General features: G+C 48.9%; 2 protein-coding genes and 1 long non-coding RNA gene across 13 annotated transcripts in view; 1 reads left to right on the forward strand and 2 right to left on the reverse strand.

The window, feature by feature from the left end:
- The window catches only part of AGBL4 (AGBL carboxypeptidase 4), a 1,099,729-nt gene that overhangs the window by 223,980 nt on the left and 855,226 nt on the right, over window positions 1-20,523 (reverse strand). The gene's annotated exons all lie outside the window — the stretch shown is intronic.
- The window catches only part of BEND5 (BEN domain containing 5), a 51,720-nt gene that overhangs the window by 399 nt on the left and 30,798 nt on the right, over window positions 1-20,523 (reverse strand). For all 5 annotated transcript variants that reach the window (XM_074334692.1, XM_074334693.1, XM_074334696.1 and 2 more), the window contains 2 exons: window positions 14,024-14,172; window positions 7,979-8,192 (listed from right to left, as the gene is read on the reverse strand). In XM_074334692.1, the coding sequence (XP_074190793.1) occupies window positions 7,979-8,192; window positions 14,024-14,172 (363 nt within the window). The remainder of the gene's footprint in view (window positions 1-7,978; window positions 8,193-14,023; window positions 14,173-20,523) is intronic.
- On the forward strand, window positions 4,288-6,586 carry LOC141572099 (uncharacterized). Its single transcript, XR_012497218.1, has 3 exons — window positions 4,288-4,411; window positions 5,602-5,688; window positions 6,301-6,586. It is a non-coding gene; the product is annotated as an uncharacterized LOC141572099 (long non-coding RNA).

Raw genomic sequence — 20,523 nt, forward strand, 5'->3', positions numbered from 1 at the left:
ATGTGCCTACTACCCAGCTTCACAGGACATTATTGGCTCCTCAGAAGCCCCTGGACGCCCCTTCTCCATTCATTCCATCCTCTCCTGGCCCTCACCAGAAATAACCTCTCTCCCGAAGTTTTGCTTTTTTTTCATGTTAACACATATGCATACATCCTTAAATAACATATTGCTTACTTTCCCATTGTTTACTTTCTTTGTAAGTGTGCCATACTCTATACATTCTTCTGGCTGTTTTGCACTCAACATTGCAGTTCTGAAATTTACCTGCGTTCAAACGTACAGCGACAGGTCCTGCATTTGCACTGTATGACTATTCCCCAGGGTGCTGACCCATTTCATTGTCAATGGATACTCCAGTGTTTGCAATTACAGGCAGGCTGGCACATGTCCACTGGGGTGCACAAGCAGGAAACGCTGGGTGGGGAATTGCTGAACGTTGGGGTGTGTGCACATTCTGCTTCACTAGTGATGCCTAGTAAATTGGTTTCCAAAGTGCTGCCGCTGATCGGCTCTCCTAACACTGCTGTAAGCAAGTACTGGTTGTCCGGCTTCTTCAGCAGCCCTTGCCATTGTCAGATGAAGGTCCCGACAACCTGGTGGTGTGAGGTGGTGCTCCCTGCGGTGACTACCAATGAGGCTCAGGACAGCCACTTGTACTGAGTCTGCCATTTGCTGAGATAAAGCAAAGGGCAGCCCGGATAAGCCCTGCCTGGAGCCTGCCTCAGCCCCCTTCCTCACCTGGGGACCTGGTGTAAGTCATTACCCTAGATTCCTCACCTCACAAACAAGGATATCAAAGTGCTTTTTTAAGGCTGCCGTGAGGGATAGGAGATGAACAGTACGCAAGCCTTCTTCATACTGGAAGGAACACCACACACCTGTGGGGTTCTTACAATTATTTTATGTATGTACAACTGTTCACGCATGGCACAGGGCAAGATTGAGTAAGTAGCTATTAAATGAATGAATAAACGCGTGTTTATCCAGTGAAACCTGAGGGGACGTAAGAGGACGGGGGTGTGGGTGGGAATGTACCACTGGAGAATGTCGTTGTGGGCAAGAATTTCAACTTCCTTGAACCTGAGCTTCCTTACCTATAAAACAGGAATGACAACCCAATGTGAAGGAGGAGACACAAAACCTTGTGTACCAGGCCAGCCCATAGCAGGCGATCCTCTTAGAAATGCAGAATGTCAACACTAGAAGGGATCGCAGAGACTAGCTTGTGCTACCCCGCCCACTTACCTGAGAAGCCCAGGCCTGGAGAAAGAAAGGACGTACGGCAGAACCCACTCCCGCCATGCCCCTCTCTGAGCCCTCCCTGGGCACATGGCCAGCTTGCCTCTGGTGCCATCCTGCTCCAGGTGCATGTGCTACGGGCGTTCTTTCTCTGGGGCACCCTTTGCTCCTCACTGAGGAGGGTTTTAAATTAGAAGCCTTAGAAAGCTTTTAATTGACCCCCACGACTTCCTTCCTGACCACTCCCAAGCCCGACTAATGTGCACTTTATCCTGTCTTGGCCTTTCCACAGGGACCGAGATGAGAAGGTAGGGGCCGTGTCTCTCTCCTGTCCCACCTCTGCTGTTACCCACCTGCAAATCCCTCCCCACTCCCGGCTATTTCACAAATCGGAGTCTTTGCTCATCCCTTCCCAATTACCCTGGCCCCATTCCACCTGCCTAAACCCTGTTCATTCTTCTGGGTTCAGCCTTCTTGGAACCGACCAGATTGAGTGGGGAGACGCCACTCTGCCTACAACCTCTGTGCTCACACAGAGTGCCTGGGTCTTTCTCTGTCAAAGCACTGGTCACAACCTAACAAAACTGCAAGGGCACTGTGTCCCTACCGGCCGGAACACTTGGGCATTCCCTCTCCAGCCCGGGCAAGAAGGCCACCACTCACAGTGACTGCTGGAACGTGAAGAAAAGGAGGGAGACAACCTGTGCAGAGAACTGTCCTGAGGTTCAGGTGGTGGCTCTAAACCTCGTTACTGTGCAGCCTCTAGTGGGAACCTCTCCGGGCCTCACATTCACTCTCTGTGAACGTAGGATGTCAGACCATACGATCCAGGGAGACTCTCCTAGCTCTAAGGCTCTAGAAGGTAACGAGGGTGGTAAAGACGCAGAGGAGAGAGCGGGGGAAGGAAGGAGGGTGGTGTGATGGCCCTCAGAGCCCCTAGTGTGAGTTGGAAGAGGCAGCCGCAGAGAAAGGTACACATGGAGATGGGTCTGCAGGGAGGCCCCACAGAATTCCAATCATTCTCATTTCCTGGGGGTGAGAGCGCTGCATGGCCCCCTCAGGTTGATTAAAAGGCTTTCGTTAGACTCTAGATAGAAATCATCTGCAGTTGCTGGAATGTCTCCCTCTGCGAGGGAGCATTTGAGATTATTGTTTAATTAACAAGGTTTATAACAGCTCTAATGTGTCCTATTAAAAAGTTATAAAAATTAACCAGAACTCAATGTTGAGGCTCATTTGGAAAACTCAGACAGTTTGCAAAAGGTCATTTGACCTTCATAAGGTTTAACTGTCATTCTGGAGCTTGTCATTAAAGCGAGACTCCTGCAACCCTCCCGTTTTCATCTTTCTAAAGCCCTGTCAATGTTCACCCCACCCCCCTGCTAGCTGGTAAGAAATGATTTTAAAACCAGAGAAGAGAAACTCCTTACCAATCCTTTTGCCATTTTTATACAGCAAATGTAGCTAAATGTGATAAAATCATACAAAATAAAAACAATCTCAACTCAGTCAATGGCTTGCATGGAAAAAACCAGTCAAGTGCAATCTGGAAAAGCTCAAATAGCTAGGCTAAACATGGTGAGCATGGTGGGATGGGAGACAGACTCAAAGCCTGCCTGGATGTAGTCAAACAGACAAACAAACAAACAAACAAACAATACTGGATTTCGGTAGGACAAGAAGCCTCTGGAGACAAGGGAAGCCTGCAAGCCCAGGTCTGCTTGGCTCTGATCTAACTAGTTGTATGGCCTTAGGCAAGTCAATTTCTTCCTCATTCACTTGTATGGCAGGCAGGCGTTTATAGGCTCAGAGGGATTGCTAGACCAGGCTCCTAGGAGGCAAAGATACAGTAAGAGGAGAATGGAGGTAGGCACAAGGTGCTCTGGGACTAAGAGGGAGGGGAGGCATTCTGGAGGAAGGTTCTCCTAAGCAGACCTGGGTGGTGAGTGGCAGCTCTCCAGACGCAGCAGTGCAGGCAGGGGGTAGGGAGCTTGGCCTGTGTTCCAAGCACTGGGAACAAAATCTGCAAATTCCCTAATGTGAGAGGGAGCAAGGCTTATTTAGGCACTACAGTAGTTCATTGTGGCAAGATCTTAGCGTTCAAGGGGAGCTTTGCTGAAAAATAAAGCTGGAGCTATAGCGAGGGGCCGGATTACGACAGTGTTAAGAAGCTTCCCCTTGCAAGGGCACCACGGACTGGCTGTGACAGGGTGGTGGTAATGAGATCAAGTTTTGTTTCCGAAAGATCAATCAGGTATAGAAGGGAGAGAGGAGTCCAGAAGCTGCTGGAGTAGAACAGGGGAGCAATGCCATGGCCGGGACTGAGAGGGCAGCTTAACAAGTGTTTGGGGCAGCGCAGAAAGGGCAGGAGGCATGTGGCAGAACCAAGGATGACACATCTCTGGGTCCCAGCTGGTGGTGCCATCACTGAGACAGGCAACACAGAAGAGGCAGAGGCTCTGGCGGAAAGAAAAGGAAAGCAGTGCCAGCGTGGTGCGGTTTGGCCCATGGCATGTGCACACCCGTGCGACGACGACCAGGGCGCCTGGATGTGTGGGCTCGGAACTCGGAAGTGTGATGTGATGTCAAATTCAGATTTAAGAATCATCCTTCATTGCTCCAGCTAGTATTTATTGAGCACTTATTACACGGTAGCCCTGAACAAGATGCTCATAAAGCTTATATTCTAATGGGTGTGAGGAAGAAGGACAATTATCAAGTAAATAAACAAATAAACACTGTGCAGAAATTTTAGGTAGGGCGACGTGACAGAGAGCAACAGAAAGGCTACGTGAGACTGGGCAGTTGGGGAAGGGATGGCAAGAAGGAAGGAGGAAGTGAAGATCAGAGGAAGGTCACTGCTAGCAGTGGGGACAGGAAGGCGGCCTCTGTGGTTCAAGCACAGGAGCAAATGGGAAGTGTCGCACGAGATGAGGTCAGAGGTGTCACCAGAGGCCGGATCACCAGCACCAGCCAGCATGAGCAGAGAGGCACTCACCCCGGGGCTGTGGGCACACGAGGGCGATGGGACCAATGCGCAGTGAGCTCAACTGAGGAAAGCTTTGGAGAGAGAGAGGAGAGGGCTGGAGCCAGAGGAGAGGGAAGGGGAAGAGGAGCCTATAAAGGGACAAGAAGCAGGAGACACAGGAGGAACTCCTGAGCGTGCAGGGTGCGTGTCTCAGTAGAGGAGGCGTGGTCAGGTCCCACAGTGCTGGGGAGGAGGTGAAAAACGTGCCCTGGATTTAGTGAGAAGGCAGCCATGGGGAAACTGGCGGGAACAGGTTAAGTACAGGGCGGGAGTGGAAGCCTGACGGTGGGGGAGTTACAAGTGCACACAGGCAGCGAGCGTGGGTAACTCTTTCAACAAACCAGGATGGGAAAAGGAAAAGAGAGACTTGGCAACACTGGGTGAGGGCAGTTGCCTCTAGGGAGTGTTTTGTTTGTTTTGTAAGACATGAGTGATTTAAGTATATTTAAATGATGCCGGGAAGGAACCAACAGGGCGGGGAGCATAAGCGGAGGAACCAGGTACTTAGGAAGGCAGGAGGGCTGGGGTCCGGAAGAAGAGAATGGCCAGCCTCACTGAGAGAAGGAAACTTCTTTTGGGACATGAGGCAGAAGAGTGTGTGTGTGTGTGGGGGGGGGCGGGGGGGGGGAATGCAGTTAAGTCTGTAGGTGTGGAGGTTCCAAGCTGTGGGAGTTCCTCTTATTTCTGGGAAGGAAGAGACAACGCCATCTTTTGAGAAAGAGAGGTGTGCGCTGTCATGTTTGGGAAAAGTAGAGAAGGTCTGAAGAGAGTTTGGACAATGGCGGCGTGGATCAGTGAGGGAAACTTGCAGGAACTTGGCAGGTGGCCTTGAAGACAGTGAATCTGAAATGGCCCTAAGTCACGCAGCTGAGGTGTTTTCTTCTAGATTGTTCCGTGGCACTGGGGACCAGGTTAGCTGCACAGACCATCACCTGAATGGGATTCAGAGAACAGTAAAGATGTCTGTTTGGTCCACTGGGTAGCCAGGGCAAGGACTGTGGTCCTGGCTTTACAGATGGACACACCAAGCACCTACTTGGTCTGGAGCTGCGCTAGGTTTGGGGAAATAAAAATAAGTATGATGCGAAGCAGGGTTAAGCTCAAAGGTAAACCAGAGCAGAGCTGGGCTCAACACCAGGTTTCCGATGCCTGGCTCCAACCCCTCCCTCGCACTGTGCTGGGAGCCGACAGGGGCGGCTGAAGGGCACCGAACGGTCGTGGTCAGCATGAGGTCACATCGGCTCCACGGAGGCAGCTCCCTTGTCAACAAAGGGTGGTAACTTCTTTTCACACCTCAAACGTAACTATTTCCAAACTATAATCCTCGACAGCCGTCTTCACTGTCGTGAGAGGTACCTTTTCCTCCGAGGAAACTGAGACACGGAGGGAAAGTGATTTACAAGAAATCACACCCAAGGGTGAGTCAGGGGATCAGATCCTGCCGCTCTCAGGTTTCCTTTGTTCAACCCTCACTGAGTCCCCACCGTGCAGCAGGCCTGTGCTAAGCAATGAGGACGTGGGGATGACGCGGAGACGGGCGGACGAGTGTCTGAGGCAGACACACAGATGTCTCTACACCACGGGGCGGCGGAAGGGCAGCCCGTCACTGGAAGGGCCTGGGACCTGCTGAGTCACATTCCGAGGAGTGTAACAGAATTAGAGGTCGGCCACCTACCAGGCAGGTCAGGGCTTCATCCCCAGGAAGGCCCTTTTCTCAGGGTGACCTCCCAAGTCAGGCTCCCCCATTTCAGACAGTGGGCTGACTAAAGGTTACCTCTGATTGTCTAAAAATAAGTGGCTCCTTAAATATATTAATCACAAGTCAGCCAGGCAAGGGAGGCAGCTGTGCTATAGCAGAACAAGCCCCAGACCAGAGTCGGGGGTGTGGGTTTAAATCCCGGCTCTGACACCTTGGAGCCGTGAGCTCAGGCTGGTCATCTAATCTCTCTGTGTTCTGCCTCTTTGACCTCCAAAACACCCTAAATCTGGCCATTTTTCCTAAATCTGGCCATTTTTCTCCACTTCCTTAGCTATAACCGTAGTCCACGGCACCAGCATTTTCCCCAGGACCACTGCATCTGCCTCCTAACCGACCTCCCGTGTGGTCACTCCATGACTGGAACACTTCCACGGCCTTTGTTCTGTGAGCAGCGTTAAACCCAGGCTGCTTACTGTGGCCTCTACGGCCCTGCCAGACCGGCTTTCGCCCACCTCCCCGACCTCACTCATGACTGCAGAACCGCTTGTGCATGCCGGCCCTTGCACCTACTGCTGCTACTGTGCGTTTCTGCACCCTTACACCTTCACAGGGCTGCCTCCTCCACACCCAGGTCCCAGCTCATATTCACAGCCTCAAACAGGCCTTCCCCACCCGCTCCGGCCGGCGAACACAGCCCTCTCCCTCCTACCACATCACGTGATGATGCCTCCTGGCCTGCATCAGAGCCTGAAATCACCTGACCTGTTTGTGGACCTGTCTGTCATCTGCCCTGAAACCTGGCAAAGGGCCTGCTCACAACGTCCGAGGTGACCGACTGAGTCTTCCTTTCTTCATCAAAAAATGGAGGCTGGACACTTAGAGACTAGTGGTAGGAACACAGCTTCTAAAGCCAGCCCTCCTGGCTCTACCCCTGCAAGCTGCATGACCTGGGCAAGTTATTTAACATCTCTGCGTCTCCATTTCCTCATCTGTGGCACAGGCATTATAATAGCAGCCAATGGTAAGGGTGTTACGAAGATTAAATGAGTTAATACGTGTAAAAGTAGTTTTTTAAAAACAGAACCATAAAAAAAAAACCCAGAACCTGAAACATAGTAAGTGTTCAGAATAATTAGCTTGTTCCCATGTACTTTCCTGCCTGTCTCTGTAATTTGTATTTTCTGTACAGTCACCAGCTGTTCTTGTGGTCACCTTCCCCAGGAGATATGAGCTCCTTGTAGATGGGGACCGTGTCCTACCCTCTTTGCTCCCTCAGTACCTGGTAGAGGGCCTGGCGAAGACCAAGAGCTTAGTGAATGGACAGAGAGAGGGTGGGAGAGGCAGAGGAAAGAAAGAAGAGGGAGAGAGGGTAGGGAAAGAGGGAGGGCGGGGGAGGGAGGGAAGGAGGAAAGGACGAAGGAAGGAAGGAAAATCAAAGCACCCAGGATACAGCCACCTGCCTATTGCCTTCCCTCCCAAACACCATGACAGACGCTGAGTCCAGTGACCCTCAGCTGGTTTTCCTCTCATTCACTGGTCCAGGAACGACGCTAAGACCCCTACAAACGGTGTCCCTTAGCCTGACCTTTAGTGCCCTCTGTACACAGCAACATTCCTTTCCTAGCTCCACGCCCTTGTTCCAGATGCTTCTGCCTCCCGAAGTATCTCTCTTTACACATTTGCGTCTCCATGCCCTTCAAGGCCCAATCCAGTGGCCCCTGACCCAGGAATCCCCCCTGCCTTCCCAGCTAGGGGTCTCCTCCCCTTGAGAACTCCCTGAACACATCAGCTGCCGCTTTCCCACATTAGCTCCTTGCACTGTACTTGTGTCCACAGCTCATCTGCCCTGTTAAATGTGAGCTCTTCTGGGACAAGGGCCATGTCTGTGGCTCTGTCCCCAGGGCCGGCCCGGGGCTTGGTGTGGAGCGGCTGTGGTTAAGTGTTTGCTGAAGAGATGGGCCTATTCCACTCCTGACAGAGGAAAGGACGTTCCCACCGCAGTGACCTACCTCTGACGATGCTGAGTTTGTGAGGTGAGAGGGGTGGTTTAGGGACTGCATCTTTCTTTTTTTTTGTGGCAACTCCTGTGACGCTTCTGTTCTTCAGAACATCTGTTCCCCAAATCATGACTGCCAAGTTCTTTGTGTACTTGGAATCTCCTTGGGTTACTTGTAGCTGGTGCCACTTCTCCTCATCAACCCAAATCCCGCTTCCCAGATGGACCTGAAAGGGATAAGAACCCAAGCACCTGTTTAGTCGGACAGGATGGCAGTTGGAAACTTTTCTTGTCCTTTAAAAGACATTCCTGCACAACTATAAGGGATTCATTCCATCAATGCTAAATTAACTTTCTCTAAGGGAAATAATGAAGCTCGTTTACTGCATACCTAGAATGTGCCAGGGTTTATTCTAGTGATTTATATCCGCTATCTCAAATCTTCTTGGCAACCCTGGGAGGATAAAAGGTGTTGGGAACTATTTTCATTTCAGATGGAAAACCCACATTGAGAAAAGGGAAGCAACTTGCCAAAAGTCACTCAACCATGCAGTTGCAGACCTGAGATTCTAAACTATACTCATGTTTATCACAAGGCAGCTCAGAACTTGACCAAACTTCAGGAACACATGTGTTGAACTCTTTACTACACGTTAGAAAGACCTCTCTCTCTCTCTTCTGTGAACATGCTGGGATGCATAGCCTTCTCGCACACTGGCTCTCAACCTGGGCACACATGGGGTCAGCCACGGGGGGAGCGATCCTTGTAAACATTGCTGATGCCTGGGCCCCACTCCCAGGCATTCTGATTATTTCACCTGGGTGGGGCCCAGGTAACAGGGTGCTTTAGGGCTCCCTAGGTAATTCTATGCACAGCTAAGTTTGAAACCCGCTGCTAGCTGGAGTGGGGAGGGCAGCTATCCGGGCCCTGCCATTAATCGGACTGTGCTTGCGCAAGTCCTTTCCCATCTCTGGCTTCAGCTTCTCGTGAACTGAGCTGGGAGATGGAGCTCATCTCTAAGTTCCTTCTGACTCGGAAAACCGACGATTTTAAATTGCACACAACCACAGTGTCCTGGTCTGATTCTCATGGCACACAGAACAGAACACAATCTTCGGCTCCCGTAAAGGAAGCTCTCAGAAAGTTTCAGTGCGGAGTCAATAAATGCCGAAGACACAGAATGTTCTAGCAATGAGCTACCAGCTTTGAACTTTTTTCTCCTTTCTGGCTCTTTTAAAAAACATTTGCTACCATTAATCATTAAAAAAGAGTTTGACTGTGCCACCGCCATTTATGTTGCATTTCTGCTGAGTCTATGGAGGGTGAAAATGGCCTCTGTGGGGACGGAGGGGAGGCAGCTACTAATAAGCTGAAGTTTCTAAGGGGAATAAAGAGGCTCTGCCAAAGGTCCTTGTCTTCACAAAGGCCTGCAGGTTGTCATTGCACAGTCTGGAGGCGTCTCAGGAGAAGTCCTGGTTTGAGACACTGCACACCACCCATTGTTCAAAGGTAATTAAAGATCTTTCTACTACAGCTTGGTTTGGAGAGGAAGGTGAGCACTACACAGTGGGCAGACAGGTCAGCCAACAACACTTCTTTCTTTACCAATTACTGAGGTTTTTCAACCATCAAAAAAAGGAAAAAAAAGGAGAAAAAGAAAGCCACAGAGCCCACACCTGGATGTAAGCAAACAATGCAGCTGCCACATCTGACATCACTTCCTTTTGCTCAAAGGTCATTCAGACTTCTGCAGGCACGAATGATATCAGACAGGCAGATCCACCTAGCCGCCCCCCACATGCTGCAAACTTCAGTACCACAAATCTGTTCATCCAGCTCAAGATAAGAGACCCTGGCGTGAGATGAGCCGCCTGGGGCTGGCTGGGCAACACCAACCCAAGGTCAAGTTTGGCTCTTGCTCTGCAGTCTGAACTGAAGATGGGGAGTCTGTGTGCCAGATCAGGCACGCCGTGGACAAGCTCCCTGCTGCTCCCTGCTAGGCCCAAGTCACCTCCCCGATGACACTCTGGTGCTACCCACGCAAGCTTCCAGATGGGAGAAAAACAAGGAATTAAACTCAGGATCAGAAAACTGTAGAGATGGAAGAAAACTTCAGGTTTTCCAAGGTGTCTGCTCTTAGCTACTGCAAGCCTTGCTTTCTTGTAATCTTCTAATTTGTTACTTTTCAAAGAGAGAGGACAGTCGTTGTAGCCAATGGTCTACAAGAGAAAGGGGACGCTAACATCTTTTGAGCACCTAGACTGAACCAGGTATTGTCCATTCAATTTATCCTCATGATGATCTTAAGATTAAAACAACTAGATATTATTATTCCCATTTTACAGACATGAACAGAGATTCAGAGGGACTAAATTACTTTTCCTAAGACACATTATCGGTAAAACTTAAAATCAAGATTCAAACCCAAATCTGCACGACCCGAAGCCCATGCTCTCCTGCTTTCCTGCTGCTGCCAGTGACGTGGGTGCTGACGTGGCCCAAGCACAGCGGGTCTCCATTCAGTTAGTTTTCCTTTCCAGTTTTCCTCTGTCCCTGCGGGTCACTTCCCTTGCCGGCACCCAGGGCAGACAGGGCACCCAGGTAGGAAGGCCAGCCCTTCCTACCTCCTGTCCCTGCTCCCTCTAACTCATGTTGGAAACTGCCAGATTCATGTTCCTAAAAGACATCTTTCCTTCTATGACTAGATGAATTCAGCAGTTTTTCACAAAGTCTGTGAAAGATGTGAGTTGTCTACCAACTGTCTAGAATCTTGAATGGCTCCCTGTTTCCTGTCACATAAACTCTGACCTCGTCCGTCGGCTCTGAAGGCCCCTCTAGAATCCTGTTTGCAACCAAGCTACTCACTTTTATTTCCCTACCATGTCCATCACTCTAGGAAGCTCCTCAACGCCTTCATTTCTTTCTACTTCCGATGTGCGGTATCAGAAAGAGGATGGGCTCTGGAGCTTCCGGCCTTGGACGTGAATCCTGGCTCTTCTACCTAACTTGCTGGGTATCCTGGGCAAGTCACTTTAGCTCTCTGAGCCTTCCTTTTCTCAGCTGTACGATAGACAGGACACCACCTAATCTGTAGAGCAGCTTGAGGATTAAATGAGATAACTTGGGTAAAACATAAGGACAGCAGGCATCCAGTACGTACTGTTAATTCCTTTGCTCCCCCCCACCACCCCCGGCCAGGCCCGTCTCTGCTCATCTCTTTTCCCTGTCCAGGAATGAATGCTTTCCCTCCCGTCTTCTTAAGACTGCTAATCTTTCAAGCCCCAGTCCAAATCCCAGGAAACACTCCTTAACTACTCCAGGGCTAAGTCCTATCCCCTCTGAATTTCTAACTTGCTGAGAGCCTTCACCACCTGATTCAGCCCTTCACAGTCAGCTCTGTGGGGAGGGCTCGAGGCTTTGACTCTTGTTCCTCACAAAGTGATCAAGACTAGTCTGAACACAAAGGAAGAACCTGATGGCATATTGAACATGTTTTAAGGGCACTGGCTTTCAGCTGTGCCTTGGAGAATAAACTGTTTTCTGACATTCACTCAAGTACAAGGCCAACCTTATGTCACAGAAAGAAATGCCCCTGTATAAGACCCATCAGAGGTGTATGCTGGGGCATTTGGGATAAAGACTTCTGAGGTCAGCCGAGTTCAAGGTCACCTAGGGCAATGCATAGCTTTCAGGGCTGCAGCAGAACTGACTGTAAAGAGCACTGGCTTGGGAATCAGGAGGTCTGGCTTCCAGCTCCCGCTCGCCTGCCTCTATCCCGCTGTGGAACTGTAGACGAGTCCCTTCTCTGGATGCGTGTCCTGATGTATATCACATATAAATTAGACTATTTAAACTTTAATGGTCTTTGCAGCTTTATGATTCAATTGGAGCTTTTGAAATAAAATGTCTTAAAAGGAAAGCAATGAACTTTATCAAAATCAGAAAGTAACTTCGTCGCATAAACCACAGTTCACTATATGACCGAAATATGTTAAGGGAGGATATTAAAATTGTGGCATCTGGTAGGATGGGACTTGATAAAAAATGTCTCTGTGAAATGGTTTGTAGGAATAAAGTAGTTTCCTACGAGGACACAGATCCCATTCCAATGCTCTACGCTTTGCAGAGATTAAGGGTTTTGTTCATGCAGGTGAGAGAAGGAAGGGTCAGAAATGCCCGCAGAGCCAAGAACAGTGAGGGCCACTTCTGGGATGTGGGGACGCCGCACTGGGCAGCTGCCATCCATGCCCGGGATGTCCGCTTCCTTTCCTCTCCCTTAATACATTTCTCTGCCTGACTACAAATTAGTTGCAAACAAAAGCCAGGTTTCGTTTTATAGCAGCATGTTGACAATGACAAAAATAAAAACAAAACTGCCGTTTTCAAGATTTGTTGTGCAAGTCGTGTGACAACAAATTAAGTAAGATTTAAGAGACCCACTGTTGGGAGGAAAAGTGATACCTTTGCAAAAGAAGCCCCCATAATGTGCAGAAACTGTTCATTAGTTGTTTTCAAAGCAAGAGAGAAACAGATTTCCCTTCAGGCTACTTTAAAAAAAGGTCTCTAGTCATTTCACAATGTGATCGTGACTAAAAAAGAAATCAACAAACAAAGACCAGTCCTTCCTTTTCTTTATCTTCTATTGGGGAAGGGTCACCAAACTTAGATAATAGTTTGAGGCACCAGAAGCCTGTGGGAGCATCACCCAGTTCCACCTTTCACAGACAGGGAAGCTGAACACCAGAGAAGGGAATGACCTACAAGGTCACACAGGAAGCACAGAGACAGAGCTACGCTTAGAAGTCGGCCTCCAGGCTTCCGACTGCCACTCATGCCACCTCTGCTCAGCAAAGCAGCCTCGGAACATCTGTTGGCCGAAGCGAGGCGACGCAGAATGGGCCTAAGGCCTTGCCTGTCAGTTCTGCCTCTGTAGGGGAGGAGGCGCTCGGTGGGAGGTAAGGGAATGGCAGCATTTCCAAGAGAGCCCTGAACACTAACAGGTTTTATTTCCTCAGCTTGACAATATTTGCTTTGGCTCAGTCTGGCCAGTTGCAGGGATATATCTGGACAAACCCAAATACAACAACCTTCTCTTTTTCATCAACCCAGTGGGGAACAATACTGGATAAACAGAGACCTTTTGAAGCATAAGGCAAGAAAAATGGACTGACAGAGATGATTCTGTGGGGGAAGGAGAGCTGATGTCTGTAATGTATGCCATGGTGGCAGAGAATTTAGCACTAAAACTGAATTGGACCAGTGCCTACGTAAAGGGTTTCAATACACTTCTTCCCAGACAAATTCATTTGGATGTTAGAAGGATGTTAGGATGGTTTCCTTCCTGCCCTGCTGCTGTATCATCATGTGACTTTAAGACTTCCAAAGGCTATCCCATCGCTTTCACCCTGTACCAATATAATTACTAACAGTGCTTAGGTTTTCTTGCATGATTTTTCCCCAAGGGCCTAAAAGACAAGCTGAGGAGTTACATGTGGTCCTAGGACTGTGGGCTAACCACCCCTCAATATACAGCTTGAAAGCCGCTTAGGGACAAGAAGCAAGTCTCATTCACCTCTGTACTCCTGGCACCCAGCACAGGGCTTGGAACATGCGGCTACTTCATACATGGCGAAGGGATTTTGTTATCTGCAAATCACGTATTGCATTTCTAGTTCACCTTATCAATTTTATGCATCTGGTATCATAGAGGGGTCGGACAGTTTCCATCAAATTATCATTTTTAAAATCTTTCTCATCAATAAGCTGTTTTATAATGGCAGTTCAGTTTTACAGTTGTTTTGGCCATATATATATATATATATATATATATTTATTTATTTATTTATTTATTTATTTTTTTCTAAACAGGAAGAGAAAAACAAAAAGTCCCCGTAGGACTCCACTAGTTACAACCCATGAATTCTGGAAATAGTCCCTTAGGGCTAGGCTAGGAGGCCAACCGGTCAAGCTGTGTGTCGGAAAGCTCCACCGTACTCTCCATCTTTACTCTGACTAACAAACACTTGCAGGGAATCGATATTGAGCTTGAAACACTACCTTGCCATTGTCTAGGATATACTTGTCCATGACAGGTGCAGGAGCGGGGTAATAGGACGACGTATTTGCTTCCTCACTGAAAGTGCTCCGTAACTCCGGCTCGGGCTCGAGACATTCTGACTTTACTTTTTCCAAGTCAATGGCGGGACCTAGGCAGTTAAGAAAAGAGATCTGTCTAGAACTCCAAGGAAAATAAAATGCAAATATTTTTAACTATGCATCTATCAGCACACAGTGGCACACACACAAATATGCTGGCTCGTTTTTGTCCATTGGACTACACTTAAACCCAGGCTTGAAAATCATGTGAGGTATGAATGTCACAAGTGAAAAGTTGGAAAATTGGAAGACAAGAATGGACTAGACTCTAATTAAGGATGAATGAGAAGCACTCTTCTAGGGCGTTGCTGCCTGAAGGGAAATGCAGGGGACTCAACAGGAAAGAGGTCCTCTTAAGACTGGGGGAGAAGGGGTGCAATTACCGCAATAAGCAAAGTGTACTTGCCCAACCCCCCATCTCTTCAGCCTACAGTGGATCAGGCCACAGAGGAAAAACAGAGGTCAGGAAAAAGCAATGGGGGGCAATGCAAACGCCTCCCCTGCCCCAACACCCAGCATCTACACAGGAGCATTTCAACCAAGAAATTAGAGGACAATACAGATGGGCTGCTGATTGCCTCATCCAGCAGCCATCCTGATTTTTATTTTAATGCAATCAACAAAAATTATGTGCAGATTAAACAGTGAAAGGAAGCTAGATAAATGGTGGTGGTTTCTATGGGGGATATTTTTTTCCTCCGTTAGCTTGTAAAAATGATGGACTATTTTTTAAATCACCCATTGTGTCTTGATTACCAAAGGGCAGAGAAACAGGATGAAAATGAGTAAATAAGGCTGAATGATTTGATTAACTTTTGCAGGAGAGCAGCTCCAAAGGCCAACGGGGAGTTCAGCATCCTGAAAATTCTCCCAATGCAAACGTTTCAGGAGGTGATTGGGGTCAGAGATTTAGCTACTGCCATAGCAGGTCCCCATGGCTGGGCATATAACTTAAGTAACTGATGAATTGCATGGTCCCAATTTTTCTTCCCCCCAACCACATGCACAACTTGGTACAGCTCTTTATATACTAAAGACCTGACTCACAATCTGGTTGCAATTCTATATTCAGTTGCCACATCCTAGACTTTGGCTGGTGGTAGGGAAGGTATTGGTGATTTTGTTACTAAAATTCCTCATGACAGGGCTTCCCAGAACAAGAGTATCATTCCTGAGTTGCTGGCAGCTGCCATCTGCAAGACAGAATCTCTGTAGTTTCCACGATTTAAGCATGAGCCTTGCACAAAGCTGAATGCAAGATGGCTGGGGAGCAGAACAGCGCAGATAAAAAAGCATGGCTCGTCTTGGTAGAGTGAGTTTAGATCTCGGAACTCCTGGCTCTGCTGTTTTAATTGTGCCCCTGTGGGTGAGTGGATTGTAGACGCAGAAGCTGGCCGACTGAAGGGCTGACAGCATCCTAACTGTCCTGAGAGCATCTCCCAACAGTGCGCTCCCTACTCAAGGGCCGGGCCTGGGTCTGATTCTTCTCTTTGTCCCTAGCGTCTGGCACTGGGTAGGTGCTCTCTGAATGTTTGCTAAATGAATAAAAGAATGACAACAATGAATGAATAATTCTAAAGTTTCAGCAGCAGATGCCGAAGTTTTTCCTCTCTCTGCATGAAATTTCAGGGTGAATTTCTGCACTACAAAGTCAAGTGGAGCGTTTGATCTTTTCTGAGATCAGGGCAGAAGTAACTACTTCAGTTTCCCCTAAAGGGCATGGCTTAGTTGGCCTCTGAGGTCTCTTCCTGCTCTAACATTCAGTGACAGGGACAAAGAATGGGCTGCGAGGAGGAGGTCCATGTAGCCAGTGGCTCACAGGTCATCTTTGGCAAGACCGTGTCCTTTCTCCAAAGCTTCCTTTTGCTTCTATGAGAGGGAGCTGCGGGACAAGAGAAGGCATCCAGTGCAGCTCTGACTTCAGTCTGCTTCTCTCCCATCCGTCTGCACAATGGCTGCCAAAGAGATCTTCACCCGACCACTTTCTTCCTTGTGAGGCTCCCTGTTACCCTCAAAATCAAGTCACATACCACCGCCCCCTGAAGGCTCAGAACTGCCAGCCTCCCTCTGCCTCTGGTGCTCACTTGTCGCCGTCCCCCATAGCTCTGCTCAGGTCCCCCACGTGCTGTGTCCTCCCAGGCTTCTGTGCCTTTGGATGCACTATGGTCTGGGCCTCGAACGCCACCTTATCCACCTGCTCAGACTTCAGAGCGAAGCACAGGTGTCTCCTTTGTGAAGCCTTGCTCTGATGACTCCCAGGTAGGACGTCTCTACATTGTAAACACTTTTGGAAAATTGTATGTGCAGTCATCTGCCAATCTGCCTGTCATCCACGTTAGAGTGTGTAGCTCTTCAAGGGCGAAGATTTCGTCTCTTTGCAATCTTGGCACCGAGGACAGTGCCTGGCATATAGCAGGCTCTCAGGAAAGGCATCGTGACATGAAAGAGGTGAGAAAGGTGTGTGGGGGAGGAAGGCCCTTAAACGGGCTGTGGCAGCGATTCTGAAGTAGAGCCTGCTGCTGAGTTGAGGTGCTTGGGGGTGGAGGTAGGGTGGGTGGGCAACTGTTCACAAATGTCTGCAAACCCTTTCTGCAGCCTCTGAAGTAGAAACTAGGGTTGTTAAATAGAAATTGGAAACATCTAGCCAGGAGACCAGACAATTCAGAGGGCTATGGAGGGACATCTAAGGGACATGAGAAGGAGCAGGGCCCGACCCCCTGCCGGGCACCCCTCATAGTCCGACTCCATTCCCAAGTGGCGTGCCCAGCCCTCTACACACGCACACACACCTGTCCTTCCTGCTTCCCGGTCTTTGCTTGTGCCAATCCCTCTGTCCGGATCATTCTATCCCGTGATGTCCACCTATCCAAACTCCACCAGGGATTTGAGGACTAAGATGCCACCTCCTCCATGAGGTTGCCCCATCCCTTCCAATGGAGGTAATTGTCTCCACCCTTTGGCTTGGAATTTGGAGTCAGAGAGACTAGAGTTTAAATTCTGGCTTTGCCAGCTGCTATTTAGGTGAGTTGTGTGCTTCCTCAGGTAGCCAAGCGCTGTCCTCCCTACCACCCCACCCCATAATAATCAGATGCACTCATTTGTTTCTATGCCTGTCTCCCCCACTGACTGTGAGGTCTGAGGGCAGGCAGGAACTGTGTCTTTTTATGTCAGAGTCCAGGGCTGAAAACAGCGCCTGGTTCAAATCCTCTCCTCAGCAGGTATTTTGCACATCAATAATTACCTAACCTCTCTGACCCTGTTGCCTCGCCTGAGAGGAGGAACGACAACAGCAACCTGGCAAGACTGAAGATTAAATGAGTTAACCACATACATGAAATGATTAATCCAGAATCGAGCACAGAGTGGCTGCTCAGTAAATAGCGGCTCACCCCCCGTCACGGCTCCCACTCATGTTATACTTGGGGGCTCAAGTTAGTCCGCTGCTGGGCCGTAGCTTCTGTGAGCCGGGGGCCCAGCTGGGCTTCTTTCGTGCCAGGTGCCTTAGCACAGGCCTGGCTTAGAGTGGGTCCCTGCCCTCCACAGCACACCCATGCTCCCCCGTGCTCACACGGGTCTCCTCAGGGGCTGATGAAGATTTGCCCAGTTCTGAAGCTACCATACTGGGATCTTTTGGCTCTCCAAGAAAACTATTCCTAACACTCGCGGCTACCACTGTTTGACACCAGGTGGCTGCCCGGTGTTAAACTACAATTGCCTCCTCCTCTGGCCCTGTATATAGAAGGTACCAGGTGCCTCAGCCACAGCAAGGGGGGCAGACCAGCCGAAGGCACCACTTGGAAGGGGTTCGTCAGGAGACCTGGGTGTGAATCCCAGCTGCATGACCTCGACAAGCCACCTCACGTCTCTGTACCTCAGTTTTCCTACCTGCAAAATGGGGATTACCAATAGCTACCACGCAAGCTGATAATGCCTCTGGGAAGAGCCTAGCATGGAGGCAGGCATGAAACAGAGGTTCAGACAAACCTCAGAAATGGCAGATGGATGAATGAATGAGTCAGTCAGGAAAGCAGAGTGTTTAGTATTACAGAATCAGAAAGAAAAGGAACAAAAAGGCATGTGGTTGGTTTCTTTGAGGGAGAAGGAGGGAGGGCCTCTAGTGCTTTCCATTTAAGAGGGGGGGACACTTCATTGCAAATTTTAGTCAGCTCTACTCCTGATGTTGGTAATTTACATCTCATTACAACAAATGCTTCAGATTGCTGTTTTGCTTTTAAAAATTTCTGAGGCATTGTTCTCCTTCTAACACATGTGACCAAATTAGCCACAATAATAAGCACTTGTGCTAAGAGACAGCATTGTATGAGCTGGTGCAGCTATTTTAAGTAACAAAGGAACTTTTTTCACTTTGGGGGAAGAGTAGGAATAAAAAAAAAAAAAAAAGCCTTTTGATCCACTTCAGGTTTATTTTGGGGAAACTATAGCTTCCATGGAGAGAAACCTTTCAGCTGGGTGAAGGAAGTTTTTGACAAAGTATAAAAGGTAGTACTTGTCTTTTCATTCAGTCATTCATGAACCCAGCCATCATACAATCTCTGACTGCATAATAAGATCTAGGCCCTGTAAGAGGCACTGGGGACCCAGAACAAATCAGGCAGGTCCCAATTCGGGAGAAGATGCGAATTTAACATGCGACATGCAATCACAGAGCATACAGATACTTGCGATTTGATAGACAAGCACTGGATTTAGTGTTAGAGAGCACAGTGCAAATCCTGGTTCTGTTACTTACTTTACTTCTTAAAGCCGCAGAGGCTTCTTCCATAAAATGGGAATCGTGGCAGAGAGTAAGGGGCTTGGTAAATGTTTGTTGGCACAACAAACAGATGAAATTGTACTGCTCTTTGTTCTTGCTTATTTTAAATTGGACCAATGCTGTTCTTTCTGAAAAGCTGTCTAAAAAGCTAATGCTTTTGTTATTTCCAGGAGGTTCAGAAATCAAAAAATAGATATGCTTGCACACTAAATACATTTCTGACTTCTGCTGAAATAGAAAAGCTAGTAATATTAGATTTTTCTTAAAAAGTACTAAACCATGCCGTTTACTTCTGGAAGTGAACAGGAAGTTTCTCTGCTATAGGTATAATTCTAGTTTCTTCATACGTAAAAAGTGAATCAGCTCACAATTCTCAAATGCATGAAGAACACCTACTGTGGCACAGAAGCACACCAGGTTTGGCAGAAAAAAGAGGATTCCACTTGGTTGGAAAGGACCTGAGCATGGGAACAGCTATGGAACAACAGAGGAGGGACACAGGGGCCTTAGAAAGAGACAGGGGAGACGGCCCAGTGCTGGGCAGGTGGCGCCCCTTCTAGGAACCCCATCATCCCCTCAAAAGGTATCGGCCATTCTCACTGGCTGCTGCAGCTACGCAACTGTTTCTTAGTTCCATTATACTTCCATGGAGGGTGGGGACAAATCTGGTCTCCTTCCTTCAGAGAGAATCTAGTAAGTGCCGTCCTGGGCAAGGAGGCCTTGATTCACAGTCCAGCAGTGGAAAGAGACAGGCAACAGATCAGTCATCCCCACCGTGTTGCTGACAGGGGTTAGGACACAGACTTGGTAACAGAAGCAAAGGAGGGAGTGCTACACCTGGAGGAGACTAGGAAGTCTTCAGAAGGATGGCTCCAGGCTATGCTGGGACTTGAAGGATGGCTGGGGTGAGGTATTTATCTTCATATGGTGCAGGCCAGGGGCACATCATGGAGGCTCACTGACTGACCAGGAAGTGGGCAGTGTGATGGTCTGTACAGACCTGGGCAGAGAGACATCGTCACTGGCTCGGTGATCCTGGAAGGCTTCAGGGAAGAGGTGAACTCTGACTGGAGCTTTGATGAGTAAGTAGGGTCTGGGGAAGGCGGGCGCAGTCAGGCAGGGGGATGGGATCACAGGAAGCAGTGGCTCTTCAGGACCCTCGCCCCTCCCTCTCCATTTTCTGAGTGCATTCTGCGAGAGCGAGGGCTAGAGCTGGAGCTAGCACAGGCTTTGCTGAGCAAAGCAGGAGCAGTTCCAGCCTGAGGTCCTGGGCCTGGTGAGATCCCTGCAGCTCATGTGGATCCCCCACAGTGGGGGCAGTCCCTCGGGAACTCAGACCCACAGAGTCCCAGAGCTGGCATGGATCTGAGAGAGGCCCCTCGCCAAAGGGGAGAAGCAGCCCAGCAGAAAGGGGTGGCAGAAGCTGGCCCAGGTCCCCAGTCACGGGGGTCAAGGTGTCCTGTCCACTCGGAGGAATTACAAATGCCCATTTCAAATGACATATATGCTTTTCCCTGAGAAGGAAATGTGACCGACACTTACTGAATGTCTTCTTTGTTCAGTACCCTCCATCAAAATACCTTTTATCTTTGTAGTACTTTTCACCCCACTGTCTAGTGATTATTTG

This window comes from Rhinolophus sinicus, linkage group LG06, assembly GCF_036562045.2.
Source record: "Rhinolophus sinicus isolate RSC01 linkage group LG06, ASM3656204v1, whole genome shotgun sequence".
In the NCBI taxonomy this organism is placed as follows: domain Eukaryota; kingdom Metazoa; phylum Chordata; class Mammalia; order Chiroptera; family Rhinolophidae; genus Rhinolophus; species Rhinolophus sinicus.